This window comes from Columba livia, chromosome 2, assembly GCF_036013475.1.
Source record: "Columba livia isolate bColLiv1 breed racing homer chromosome 2, bColLiv1.pat.W.v2, whole genome shotgun sequence".
Taxonomy (NCBI): Eukaryota; Metazoa; Chordata; class Aves; order Columbiformes; family Columbidae; genus Columba; species Columba livia.
In genome coordinates, this window is record NC_088603.1 from 32,782,362 (window position 1) to 32,796,549 (window position 14,188).

Sequence of the window (14,188 nt, forward strand, 5' to 3'; positions counted from 1 at the left end):
AGCCAAACTTCCTGTGTATCTCTTTTCTAGTTTAGCATTAGCTGCCAACTCTCAAAGGCTGTATAATCAATTTTTCATCAGATACACAAAGTACAGAAGTTTCTAATAGTAGGATAAGTGTTCCAAAATCACCCAAAATATCACTTGTTTTGCTGTAATCCGGCATGACTCACATTGCTGTTGTTTCATAATAGTTGTTGTGACATTTGCAGTAAGTGTTGTGCTCATGTCTGAGTGGGTGGATAGCCGTGGTTTTAATGGCAGCAAATAAAAACACTTTTTGCTGGGGGAAAACAGGTTGCTATGACAAAGAGCCATTTACCAGTAAAACATGAGTCAATACCATACATGATTGCACTCTAGCGCATAGACAGAATTAGAGCTTTATCAGTAATGAAACAGTTTCTGAGAGTATTTTTGCCATATCCATTTGAATAGTGAGACTTTTAAGTGGTTTACCCTCCAGAGCAGACAGTAAACATTTACATTTTTTTTGAATGAACAAAAGTACACTGCAAATGCTACATTTTTGCAGATAATCTTTCACTAACATAGTTCCCCTAATGGTACTTTCAGTAACATTTGTTAAAACACTGATCTCATTATATGAAACTTGAAAGTTAAACTCAAGATTTTAATTGCACCTTATAAATAAAATGCTGTTTTTATTAGGCCCAGTTGTCTCCAGTATCATCAAGGTTCACTGCAGTAGCTATTTGTCTCCTGTAGCACGCCATACACTTTCAGGTCACCTGCTGTGCTGAGGCTAAATCTTACTTGCATGAGAAATGCAAACAGGATTGAGCCCCTGCACAGCATGTCCCTTGAGCTCAGAGGGACAACCTGCCTTAGTCAAGTGAAATGATTAATCTTAGGCGATCACAGCCTGGTCAAAAGCCATTGAACACAAGGGAAAGTATTCCAGTTGGTGTAAGCAGGCTTCAGATATTTTTCTTTCTCTTTCATTTGTGCTTTGCAGAGCAACATTTCTTAGAATATTGCCTCATTATACAAGAGACATAAATAACATGCATGGCAGATAAACATATACTTGCTTTGCGCAAACCTGGAGCACTGTGTTTCTAATGCTCAGCTCCTTGAGGTGCTCTTTGCAAGTGACTAGTGGCAAAATGTGTAGGTTTCTGACCAGCTGGTGAGCTTTGCTTCAAGTATGTGTGAAGACAGACTAATTAATTAGCAAAAAAACCATCCCAAAAGCCTGAAGAAGTAAGAATGTAGTTATGAATATTCAAAGCTTTGACAGTCTTACTGTAGATCCACAATTTATTCAAGCCAAACCATTTCCTCTTGCCCTCCTAAGATATAAACGCACACGTAAACACAGGTGTTCCTGTTTCTCAGCAGTTCCTGGTACCAAACCAGAAGTACAATAACTAATCATGGTTACTTGGTGATCAACATGTACTGTTACATTTAATTATTGTACTCTGTTTTAAGATAATAACTCTGTTGACAGGATATTTTAAGCATCAGGAAGCTGGTTCCATGGACCCAATAAGTACATAGAGGAGCAAGTAAGGCAGTTTGTCTTTGGGTTAATTTAGAGAGAAGGGCCATGGTTTAGCCATTGTGCTGCCAAATGACACTGCTGGCAACTCCAGTTTGTGCCATTATGTGAAGGTATTGTCAATTGTGTAAAAAGAGAAGCTGCAGCTGGGACCATGCAGCATATGCAGGACCCTAATCTCTGCAGGTGGGCTACTAAACTTCTTTTGGGAGATGAGGTTTAACTGATGCTTAGGCTGATGTTACCTGAAAATATTTTTACAAATATAGTTACCTCCCCAAATTAAAATTACTGATTGTTAGCACTATTAAAAATTGGATGGAAATGCTCTTACTAATAAATACCTGTTTTCAACATTAAACTCCCGTGGTACATAACGTGATTGAGTCTGCTTTGTGAAACAATCATGCTTGACCTTGATGTTGGAATGCACTTTACTACTATACACATTGTCACTGTTACTTTTGTTAATTCAGATCTTAAAAGGTAATAGTGGCATTCTGAAAACAAAAAAGGAAACATGCCTTTTTGAAGTGGCTCTGTATAAATGCTGCAGTTGCTACAAATTTGATTACATTCTAGGATGCACATTAGAGCGGCTGCAGGGTCTTTTTTTCACTTACATCTTTGTAATCTCCCTCAATAATATCACCATAGTCTTGACATACTTGGTTTTATTAGTGGTCAAAGATGGATGTTATCAAGGCAAGACACTGTTAGCCAGGAATTAATGCAATATACAAGTGAAGCTTCTTTGTTTCATATGCTATCTGTTGACATTCCCTAGGTACCAAAAGAAAATTACAGAGATAGACTTCTACTGTTATTGTCTCAGTGATAGGTCGTATCTCCAAACAAACTGTATGAGGAAGGTTATGTTTTGGAATAACATCCTGTGTTTTTGTGCTTAACCACCTTTCATTGATGGTCTGAAGTTGCATTGTATTAACACAAAGTATTTTACGGAGTTAATTGATATTCCAGGTTTGTCCAGGGGAAAATCTACAGCTCCCCACAACATGCTTGACAAGTTATTATATTTACTTTAGTCAAAGCTCGAGTGTGCAGTATCCCTCTTGGAGGTGGTCTATTATTGGAGTCCCATATGCTTTTTGTTTGGGAAGAAAGCAGTCACTGTGTCATACTGTTACACAGGGTATTCTTTTTCAAGGATGTTGTTCCCTTGGGGACCATATCATGCCAGAGTTCCTAAGTCTAATAAGACCTTTGTAGCTCTTATTGTGTTAAAGTTCTGGGAGGGAAGCAAGAGTTAAACAGAAAATGTAATTCAAGCAACTATACTAGACCACATGTTGAAAAACATGACTGTTAAAGCAGAAAGGCAAAGGCTTCAAAAAGATTCCTGTTGTGGTAATGTAACTTTTTATGTTTCTTCCCAATGATTCTAGAATGGAAAGGCAGAGGGTGATCTTTGTAGAAAGTCTGGTTTTACTTGACAGTAATTAAAAATCTGTCAGCAATTCCATGTCCTCGAAAATTATATCACAAAGCTTCAAAAGAAGTGTTGAAGATTTTAACTTGAAGGGAATTAGGAAGGCTATGAGGGGTATCACACCATCACAGAATGATAGGTTGCTGGTTTTGTATATATGCAGAGAGAGAGAGTAGGTGTTTTTTTAAATGTCAGATGTGGCAATCTGCCTCACTCTCTACCCCAGATTCCCGTGTCAGTGGAAGTAAGTAATGTGCCTGAAAGATCCCCATATCACGACGAGTAAGAAAATACATGGACTAGGTGGAAACCACATTTCATGTCTTACAACAAGATTTGTAATAACTGTGGTAAAGGTATAATACATCCACATTCATGACACCTTTGATTTGGCTAGATATACTCCTTAATTCATTGGCTAAATTCCCACTAAGTTTCTAGTAGTGAAAATGCAGTTGATGAGAAGAACTGATGTTGAGCTGATGAGAAGTTAATGAGAAGAGATGGTCTGAGAATCCTCAGGATTTCGGTTTTGCATGGAAATTTTATTTACTAACCAAGGGATAATCCCAGACATATTTTGGTTGTTTTCTTAAGAAAAGAAATACCAACAGCTTTATCACAGGGACAGTACTTTTCCTTACCTGAACCCCACTGGGTTGCAAACCACTGTATGATACATAACTGGCTTTCAATGTAACAGGGCAATGAGGATAAAGTAAACAAGATAAAAAGCTTGGAGATTATGCGTACTTGTTTTCTACTTTATTCCAGCATCTGGTTTCACAGCAACGCCTTTTGATACAGGATGAATCAGTGAACTTGCTGAGTCTGTACACGTCCCCTTCTCTGCCCAACATTACCTTGGGACTTCCAGCAGTACAACCTCAAATCAGTGTAAGTGACCAGTCTCAAGCCATCCTGTCTACTTTGGCTTCCAGAAAACCTACTTTCTGACTATTCTCTTTTTTTAGCATTTTGGAACATAAGCAATTCTGTGTGGGAACCATTGTTGCATTGGGCAACGTCTGAACATTTAAGGGCACAACCTGAAAGCAATAATCACTACTAACTGCAAATAAACAAGTGCCAGTGTGGAACTTAGATAAGTATGGGCTACATGCATTGCACTTATGTCTGCAAATCAGATAAAAGTTTTCAGACATCGTGAGAAGTATATGAGGAGATCATTTAGTGTAAAAATTCAAATTACATGATCAAACCTATCTGATAAAGTACAGCACCTGTAACATTTTATGAGATTCCATTAGCAACCTGGGCTGGACTGAACCATTCTAAGGGAAGAATCTAGTATTCCTGTAGCTAGGTTTGTTATTTGAGGGGTGTGCTATGATTAGACAAATACGATTGCTAATATGTGAACAACACTTAGTATTTTAATGACAAGTTGTATTCATATGCCTTTTGTTCAGTCTGCAGCAATCACCTTTATTTAGAGCTAAATGTTAAATTAATATGTGAAATGTATGAAAAAACAGACATGGAATGTATGGAAATCCATGCCGATGGGTGGGATCTTTAGATCTAGACCAGGTTACAGTAACCTAGAGGTGAAATCTGAGGTTTAGTGAAACACCTGAAAATTTTGCCACTGCTAAAAACTTAGCTTTTCTGATTTCAATTTAAATTTCTTAGAATGTGAATTGGTAACTTCCATAAAACTACTATGGATGTAATTACAGCTTTCCATGGCGTAAAAAAAAAAAAAAATCAAACTATATAATCCACTATTTTTTATAAGTACTACTTAATTTCAGTGGTAAACGTAGTGTCAAGTTAAAGTTTTGTGTTATTTGATGTCTTTCTCAGTACATTTACTGTTCTCACCAATAATAAATTGCTGCAATCCAACATTTTAACATCAGCTATAGAACTTTGCAAAGAAAATTGTGTAAGCTTTAAATCAGTTCTCTAAAAGCCTTTCATGAGATATTTATAAGCAAATTATTGTGTTTAAGGGATGGAAAAATTGAACTGATCATGAAAAGTATTGCTTACTTTTCCAGACAATAGCATCAAAAATTTCCTAGCTATTTTTCAAAGTAATTTTATAACATTAAAATGGGAAAGAAAATATGTTTCATTTTCTTGCTCAAATCATATGAGCTTTTGATGTGGCCGTCTAGCAGCAAATATTACTTTTGGCATTAGAAAAAGCAAAGGGGTTGATTTATGCAAGTAATGTTTATTTCTGTTACCAGAATAAGCAGTTGCAAATTGAATGTAAAGTTTACTTTGGTGTTTGTTTTTCAGGAAAGGGTGATAGTAGAGTGTGAAGTAAGCATACACCCAAAAAATGTTCCTGAAAAGCTTGGCTTGCCTCATTAGAATTCTTTAAATTTAGATTATCAGAGATACTGTTTTTACTGTGTCATACCGTCAGTGGTTATCTGCAAGCCTCAACATACTTATTTCTGTTATTATTCTTTCTGTAAAAATTGTTATTATGCTTTAACTGCTCTTCAAATATTTTTTTTTTAAACTAAACAACAAAGAAATATAAAGTACATTTGCAATGCTGAAGGGCCAGAACTTCCAAAAGCTTTAAAACAATAACTGCAATTTATAAGGGGTCTTTGAAATGCCACACACATACAAGAGCTCTTGATGATTCTGTAGATGAGAGTTTAACTACACAAATTCACTTTGCAAAGGGTAAAACTTACATTTGTGCTGTCCTTTAGGGAGTCAGGGAGTGCTCCAGGAAAAGTAATAGCTTCCCACTACTACAGGTAATTATTTTGTTTTGCTGATCAGCTTGCTGTTTGATAGGAAATTATGTGAAAAACCAAGCCTTGCCTGTTCCAGACTAAATGGAAACTATTTCCTCTGATCCCCTGTTTTCCTGTGCAGGAGGCTGTGGGAAGGTCTTTAGGAATTTTAAGGATAGGTCCTCTCTTTTCATTAATAATGTTCTAACTAGTAGTTCCTTATGCTTTGGCTTTTGCTACTTTTTTTTTTTTTTTTAAGTGGATTCATTACTCAGTTTCTCACAGTGTTGCATTTAACTGGCATGTTCTTCCTTCCTTTTCGTCTCACAGTCACAGTGTAAGATAGGGACGTTAACCTTTTCTTCTCTGTGTATTCATAAAGTATGACACTAGACCATCTAACCAAGCGGAGATATAAATGGCCAGGTCCATGAAAAGCAGTTACCAGTGCTGTTGTTCTTTGACAGGCTTCATCGTCATTCAAAGAAAAGCAGAAGGGGGAGACCCAGTCGCTCAGACAAGGAGTGGCCTTGGCTGGACAGTATGGGGGGAACGTTCCTCCATCCTCAACTCATCCTCACGTTGCTTTGGAGGGAAAGCCAAATAGCAGCCACCAAGCTCTCTTGCAGCATCTGTTACTGAAAGAACAAATGAGACAGCAGAAGCTTCTTGTGACTGGTAATGATCAAGGCTTCAACACAATCATAATTTAAGATGTTTTTAATGACATTTATATTCACACTAAACTAAATGTGGTAATACAGATAGTATCCATCCTAACCATTGGGAAAAGTGGAAGGGTGGGAGAAAAAAGAATAGTATCTGTGTTTTCCCCCTTTAGTGATTCTGCTCCAGTCTGTTAGCCTGAAAGAATTCAATGATTACAGAAAAGGGAAAATGATTACTTCATCACATTCTTTTGCAGCTGCTGAACTTCCCAGCGTGGCGAGGCACGTGGTACATGTCCCGCTGCATCAGCGCTGATGCAGAGTTCTGCAATATACACCCCTTTTCTCGCTGAAAGCTTTCTCTCCTATTAGAACGATTAGTTTGTTGTTCTTCACACGGGAGTGAAATGTCCCTGTTTTGCAGGAGCAGTTCCTCTTCATCCACAGTCTCCTTTAGCAGCGAAGGAGAGAGTCTCACCTGGCATAAGAGCTGCTCACAAACTGCCTCGTCACAGGCCGCTGAATCGAACCCAGTCAGCTCCTCTTCCTCAGAGCACTTTGGCCCAGCTGGTCATCCAGCAGCAACATCAACAATTTTTGGAGAAGCAGAAACAGTACCAGCAGCAGATCCACATGAATAAGGTGAGTTCCCAAAGCAAGGAATTTCACATAAACGTGAAGGCTGAAAACTAATAAGAAAGTTTAGGTATCGGTTCCATGTGGCCACAGGCAGTAGACAGTTTCTTGCAGAAATGTCTTGTTTAAGCATAGTTTGTGTATACATTTGTGTGGTGTATAGATCTTCACTTTCAGCCTTCTGAAATATGCTACAAAGGTAATTTTTGGTTCTTGACAGCAATTAGAATACAATTCAACAAAATAGGGTTCAAAGCATCTTACAGGTTTAAATTACAGGTGGTTTCCTGTTGAACACTAAATGATGCCTTAAAGACTACTAGATTCCTATCCAACTTTTTAATGGTCACTTTTTAATGGTCACTTTTTAGCTTTAACAATCATTCCATGCAGCTGCCTTTGAATGGTATGTTAAGGTTTCTCATTGTGGATTAGTATTTGGAATAAATACATAACTCATTTGAACTCAGCTAATTAAATTTATCCTTTTTTGTGTAAGAAACTTACTAAACATCTGGAGAAATTTTTAATTATTTTTTGTCAAACCAACCTTTCCTCTGTAAGTCAGTTAGTAACATGAAAGTTTATATGGGGATGTAAAATTGCCATGTAAGGAGAAAGACAAGAATGTGCTATTGCTAACATCAGATACAGAGTTGAATTGCACCCCTCTTGCCCTGTAGAGTAATACCTTATTCTGAGAGAGAGAAAGAAGTAAAGGGACCATCCATTAAGAAACAAAGAGCAGCAGAATCTAAACAGACTTATCAGGAGCTAACGCTTCTACAACAAATGTGATGCTGTTCCCTGCTCTAAATTGAATATCCAAGTAATTAAATGCTTTTGTCTGGAAAATGTTTTTCTGCACTTACTACATAGCTTTCCAAAATTTTTTTGCTGGAGTTCCTCTAGTAATTCAAAGACACTGATCATGCATCTTTAGTTGTCTTTTTTTTTGTTTGAGGGTTAATTAATAACTATATGTAAGAGACAACGGCAAAGAAGAAAAGATGAAAAGTGGGTGTTCAGCCCTTATACCTAAGAGAAAAGAAAAAAATATAAAAAAAATCAATCCACCTTACTGCGTGAACTTCCCAGGGGGTACTGATTCTTTGGAATCTACTAAGAATTTCCAACAAAATTAGAAACAAACCTAGAGTTTAAGTACATAGTTTATACAGTGGTTTGGTTATTAAATCTTGTCTTAATTAGGAAAAATGAAGACCAGAAAACTTCAAAGTTCAGAGCTGATCCTTGCATGTTAACCCCTCTCAGCTTGGGTGTTTTGATTACTCAACTAGGACTCCAGTTGGCTTTTCTTTGAGTATGCATTCCATATGTTTAATCAAGATGGCATATGTACATCTTGTAGCCTCAGGTTTTGAAAATATTTCACCTGCCCTCAATTGTCTGAAGAGAAAAGAATTTTTACCAGTAAAGTACTGAGTCTTTGTGCTGTTTGTGGGTATTCACTACTAACTGATCAGTTCATACATTCCTCACAAAGCAAGGAACCCCACTGACGTGTTTTTGTTAGATCGTATGCTTATTGACATAAATTCTACCATAGCATTTGGGGATATGTGCTGTGGCATATAGGAACATTGGTCCTGAGTGTGAAAATTAAACTTGAGTGGCTTAAACATATTCCTAGTCACACAGGACTAGAAATGCATTGCACCTCACAAGAACTAAGCTGGATAAGGAAGTAAAAAGACTGCAGTTGCTTTGGAATAATGCTTGTTTCAGTAACCTTTTTTTTTTTCTGAGTTAAACCACAATGAAAATATATGTTAAGGAGAATGATTCCCTCTCATACATGAAATACACTTTTGTTCTCATGTGGTTGTTTCTGATGAAGAGACAAAAGAATTTGTTTTTTAAAACCTGGTGAACCTAGCTTTTATTCTCTGAAGTATAGGCTATACACATATGCAGGTAGTAGAAACTTAAGTTTGTCCTAGGGCCTTTAGCTGCCTCAAACCTCCACAACCTACTTCCTTTGCCTTCGTTGCGAACAGGAACTCATCAGAGCAGCAAACACCCAAGGAGGAATAGGATCGTCCTGCAGCCACAGCAGCAGCAGGTTATCAGTGAATGAAAGTGGTTCATCAGGCTTTACAGTTTGCAGCATCCAGGTTCTTCTGCAGCACTGTTCTCTGAAGAACAATTCTGATGAATACTGCTAAAAAAAGTGTCAGTGCTCTAATCACATATCTGTCCTCTGCAAGAATACTGAAAGCCGGGGGGGGGGGGTTCGTACATACTTAAAAGAAACTTTATTTTTTAAAACTGGAATTTAAGGGCAGCCCTTAGACAAGAGAGTGATAAAAGATCAAATCAAGGAGGCTTTTGAGTACTGAATTTAAAGCTATATTCTTTAACCGTTTAAACTAAAGGTTTAGATTGAACATCTGCAGCTGCATAAGATTTTTGAACTCTGATAGCATGGTGGAATACATTTTGTTCATTCTTAAAACTTATCTCTATTTTTAGTTGAAGTTATTTGTTTATTATATAATTTGCATGGCTTTACAATCAAACTTAACTCTGCAAAGTTATTTGAACCTTAAAACTATAGCTATTCTGGACCATGTAGCAGAGCAACACAATATCTTCCCATTTGCTAGGCCAAATCTGGGCATGTATCAAGTGAACACATGCACTTGTTATTTTCCATTGTTCTGTCCATTACTCTTTGGCCCATAGGCTGTAGAATGAGATCTTCGAAGAGGTCTAATTCCCTCCATTTCAGTCATGAAAAATGTAGTGGGGTTTGGTTTGGCTGGGTTTTTTGTTCAGGTGATTGGTTGATTTTTTTTCTGTTTTGGTTTTAATAGCAAATACTCAAATATTCTTTTAAAAGTTTTGGTGAGAAAGACCAGAACCTTTTTAAGCTGACAAGACTGAAATACCAGTTGATCAAGCACTTAGAACAAGTTAATACCTTCTTTTCCTTTTCTCTTTCTTCTTTTTCCTTATGTTTAGGACTTCAAGTACTTAAAGCTTTAATACATTTCAACTAAACACAGTATTTGAATGTTTGCCCTGAACTAAGATGATATAGAATGTGTCAGCACTCCCTAAAATATGTTTTTGGTCAGATCATTTTGCAGACATATAGGTGAATCTTTAACAACAGAAAAGGAAGAGTTTCTTCCTACCTCATTGGTCTTGTATTTATCTTGTATTAAAAGTCATTTCTTTTCTTTGAGAAAAGAATATACTTCAGCAGCAAGCCTGTGCTGCTGTGAGGGTGATAACAAGCAAAATCTAACATAGGTCAAAGGTAAAGAATTCCCGTGGATCATTTCCATTCTGAAAAGAAACAAATCATTGCCAAGAGGTGTGCCTCTGTCCTTAATAACAAAGAGAAGATCCCCTATGGATTATTTCTGGTCAGCTGTCAGATGCCAGGCTTTTGATGTGGGAAACGGTATACGTCTCCACTGAAGTCTGACATCTATACCTGCGGGATCTAGTATGCTGACCTCCTGAAAACATTCTGCAAATGTTGACATCCCAGCCAAAAGTAGGTAGAAACCCTTGTCCCAGCTTTCTGGGCTAAAAATAATAATGAATGTGCAGTAACCTGAACTCCACTTGTCTTAGGGAAGATCATCTTTGCCATTGTCAGGTTTAATATACTTCTGTCTAAATGACAGCCTATTTCCTCGTAAGGCCCTTTGATCACTATTGCAGATCTTCATTCTGCTCAATAAAGGGAATCAAAAGTCTGAAACACCCAGCTAAAATTATTGCAGTTGGATACAAAAAGACCATTACTACATAAAAACCTTAAAATCTTGATGTTATTTGTGTATCTCTGTGTCTAGAAAGCTTTGACCCTGCGACTTCTAGGAAAGGCATTTTGACAATTTGTTTTCAATGGTAAAAACCTTGTCTGTATTACAGTATTAAAGGTAAAATAATGGGGCAGTTGGTAGTGTGCACTGAAGTATGGGAGCAGTATGGATAATATTAAAGCTTAGATAAGGAGTACCTGAATTTCAGTTTTTATTCCAGGATGTTAGTTGGTTTAAAGCATCTTTGTGTAGGGAATCAGTGACTGGGCAAGACTGTGCGGTAAAAAAATATATAGGAAGTGAAAATTTGGATGGTGATTGTAATTGACCAATATCAGTTAAAAAATAATATGGAAAAGTAGGAAGATTATTTGTTGTCAATAGGAATATTGAAAAGGTACGGTTACAACCAGATTAATCATTCACTTCTCTGAATGATATTTTATGAAATACAGAAGACTGAATCAGCTTCAGCTGGGGTAAATTAATCTAGTTTCTTTACATATATTACAACTGAAGGTTTGGCTTTCCAGCTTTCATATCTGACTGGCATCTTTTGAAGGTGAGCGGTAGAACATTTCTTCTTTTAAATATTGCTTATAGCAGGGGATTATTTGGACAAAACTATAGCAGTGGCAGACTATGTTTGACACTGAAAAATGCCCAGAGTCTTTTCTCCCTTATTGAGAACTAATGTTTAAGCCACAATGCAGAAGAATGATTCTGATAGATAAATACATCCCTTAGAAATGTTGTGCTACATGAATAACAGACACAAGCAGGTGCCAAGTCGTTTCAGTAGATGTAACAACATACATAGCTGATCAAAGTAATCTTTGTAGCCATAGGAGAGGAGAAAAAGTGTGCTCCATAAGTACATACATGACTTCTTAGAAATGGCCACCATGTATTTAAAATAAACAGTTCATTAAGGAAAGAAATGTATGGGGTTGCTGTTGCATAATTTTGTGCTTTGTCTCTTTGTAAAGGTATTTTATTTAAAATATGGTGTTTTTACAAGAGTTTATCGTTACAAAGGAGAAAAAAAGGCAAGAGCTGCAACTGAAGGACTTATAAAATGGTCTGTTGCAATGTCAGATTATTCATACTTAGCCTTCCATTTTTCTGTAGAAGCAAGTAGGTTATATTGCGTTTGATGTCTCTTTTGGTTGGACTCTTGCAGTTATGCAACAGAGTTGATGTCTGTAAATGCTTCCTCTCCTGCTGTCACTATTTACTTTGGCTCATGCATATCCCTTACAGTTTAATTTCCTGAAAATAAAAGGGAAAAAAAATATAGGTTACATTAACATGAAACCATTTTTTTGAGCGATTCCTTTAGTTGGAATACCAATAACAGTAATGTCTACTGGTTAAAGAAGACCAATCTGTATAACTCTAATTTATTAGTGAAACAAAACATGGGTTTATTATTATTTTTACATCTAGTCTTATTAAAACTTAGATTAAGTGATCACTTTTCCAATATCAAATATATGCATACAAATGACGATTTAAAGTGAAAGATTTAAACATTAAGTGTAAGCAGAAGTATCCAGCTGCACAGTGAAAGGACTTGAGCAGTGTTTCATTCAGGACTCATTTTCTGCCATGTAATCCAGCTTTAGATAGAGAGATAAGATAGAAATATTGACTCTAAGCTAATATCTTTGCATGTCTCCAGATAAGTAATTTTCCACGGTAGTACCAGAAGATATAAAATAAGATGTTTCTGACTTAGGAGAGCTGAACAGTCTCCTGGTAATGCTACTAATGTAATTACTGGAATAAGATGGGGCCAAGCTGCCTTTAAAAACCACCTTAACAAATATGAAAACATGGTGGTGATACAGAGAAACGAGTCAGCTGTGGTTTAGCAGACTGAGCAGCAGGAGTGTTTTTTAGGTTTTGCCCCCACCATGATGACCACTGTGTTTTCTCATGCTCTGTCATGCAAGAGAACATGACTATAGCACCTCCTAGCCCCTTGCCTGAGGCTGAGTAAAGTTACAATGTAAAGGATGGTTTTAATAAGATTTTGCAGTAAAGATGATAATATGATTGCACTTTGTAAAATCTACTGTGTAAATATATAAAGACTTAAATTTCACAGAGTTTTAGAAAATCTAATTTGTTTAGCTCCTCCTGTTGCAGAAGTCTAGAGCAAACTGCCTGCTGACTTCCATGGCCTGTGAGCAGTCTCCGAAACAGGAACACTGCAAAGTGAAATGCACACAAATACTGCTCCACTCTCCACAGCCCCCTTACATGTGCTTGCATCACTCCACTGATGACATGCAAAAAGCGTTTGAAGATGTTCCACATATGGATTATATACTGCAGTCCATCATATGTTTCTTCAGAAAGCTCATCAGCAGATCTGTGCCACACAGCAGCATGAAGAAGAAAGAGCCTGACATAGGAGTGAAAAAGCATAAAAGAAAGGAGAGCAGTAGTGAGCTAAATATGTCTCTTTGCTGTGGACATGCACTCATTTTCTCTTGGCTTCCCCTGCAGAATAACCCACCTGATGTCAAGTAACTGGCACAGGGAATGGTTTACAGATGGAAGAGCATCAGTGACTCTCGTAGCTGTACAAGATTATCTGTCACACAGATGTTTCAGCTTGAGTTTGCTTGCTCACAGCCAGCCAAGCAACCAGCCCTGCCTTGCTTTTCTTGTTTGAGGAGTGGAGGGAGTTTGCCCACAGGTGTTTAACTGAGCAACAGAGAAGTGTACCTGAGCCGAATACACGTGGTTAACTCAAGTGCCTTCTTGGTCAGTGTCATCCCCTGAGAAACAACTGGGAGAGATTTACGGGTTTGATCTGAGAAATTTCCCAGATGCTGCTTATTAAAAGGAGACAATCTGCTTTAGTTACAGCAGTAAGGATTCCCCAGCTTAGAGCATGCCACCTGCAGCAGGCAGGATACACGTGTTGTGATTTGCCAGTTACTACAATAATGAAAAGGGATTTTTTTGTTTGTTTCTTTTTAGTAAGCCATTAAAGTCTCATTACTCCTCAAAAATGAAGGTTTGCTGTGACCAAAGCCTGTAGACTTCCAATATGGAATTTGTTTCTCTGCTGATGGAAGGCTTATGCATCAGAGCATCAACTGGAACTGGACAAACAGATCTTTCAGCTCTTGTTGGCTTTGTGGGAGTTCCTGAATCCAGCTGTGGGTTCTTGATCATAGTTTACATGACGACCCTGCGCTTCACTAGGGTGGTGTTTTCGTATGTGCATTAGCAAGCAGAATAAAGCTAGACAGTCCATGGTTTGTGACAAAAATAGCTGTACAGAAGCCATCCAGTAACTCAGAATATAGTACTAGCTAAAATTCCATTTGAAAGAATTGATGGTA

General features: G+C 37.4%; 1 protein-coding gene across 28 annotated transcripts in view; it reads left to right on the top strand.

The window, feature by feature from the left end:
* HDAC9 (histone deacetylase 9) overlaps positions 1-14,188 on the top strand; it is a 472,156-nt gene that overhangs the window by 265,618 nt on the left and 192,350 nt on the right. For 18 of the 28 annotated variants that reach the window (XM_065051253.1, XM_065051249.1, XM_065051254.1 and 15 more), the window contains 4 exons: positions 3,756-3,878; positions 5,687-5,734; positions 6,181-6,391; positions 6,806-7,023. In XM_065051253.1, the coding sequence (XP_064907325.1) occupies positions 3,756-3,878; positions 5,687-5,734; positions 6,181-6,391; positions 6,806-7,023 (600 nt within the window). The remainder of the gene's footprint in view (positions 1-3,755; positions 3,879-5,686; positions 5,735-6,180; positions 6,392-6,805; positions 7,024-14,188) is intronic. The other 10 variants (XM_065051262.1, XM_065051263.1, XM_065051245.1 and 7 more) reach the window with 1 other exon arrangement.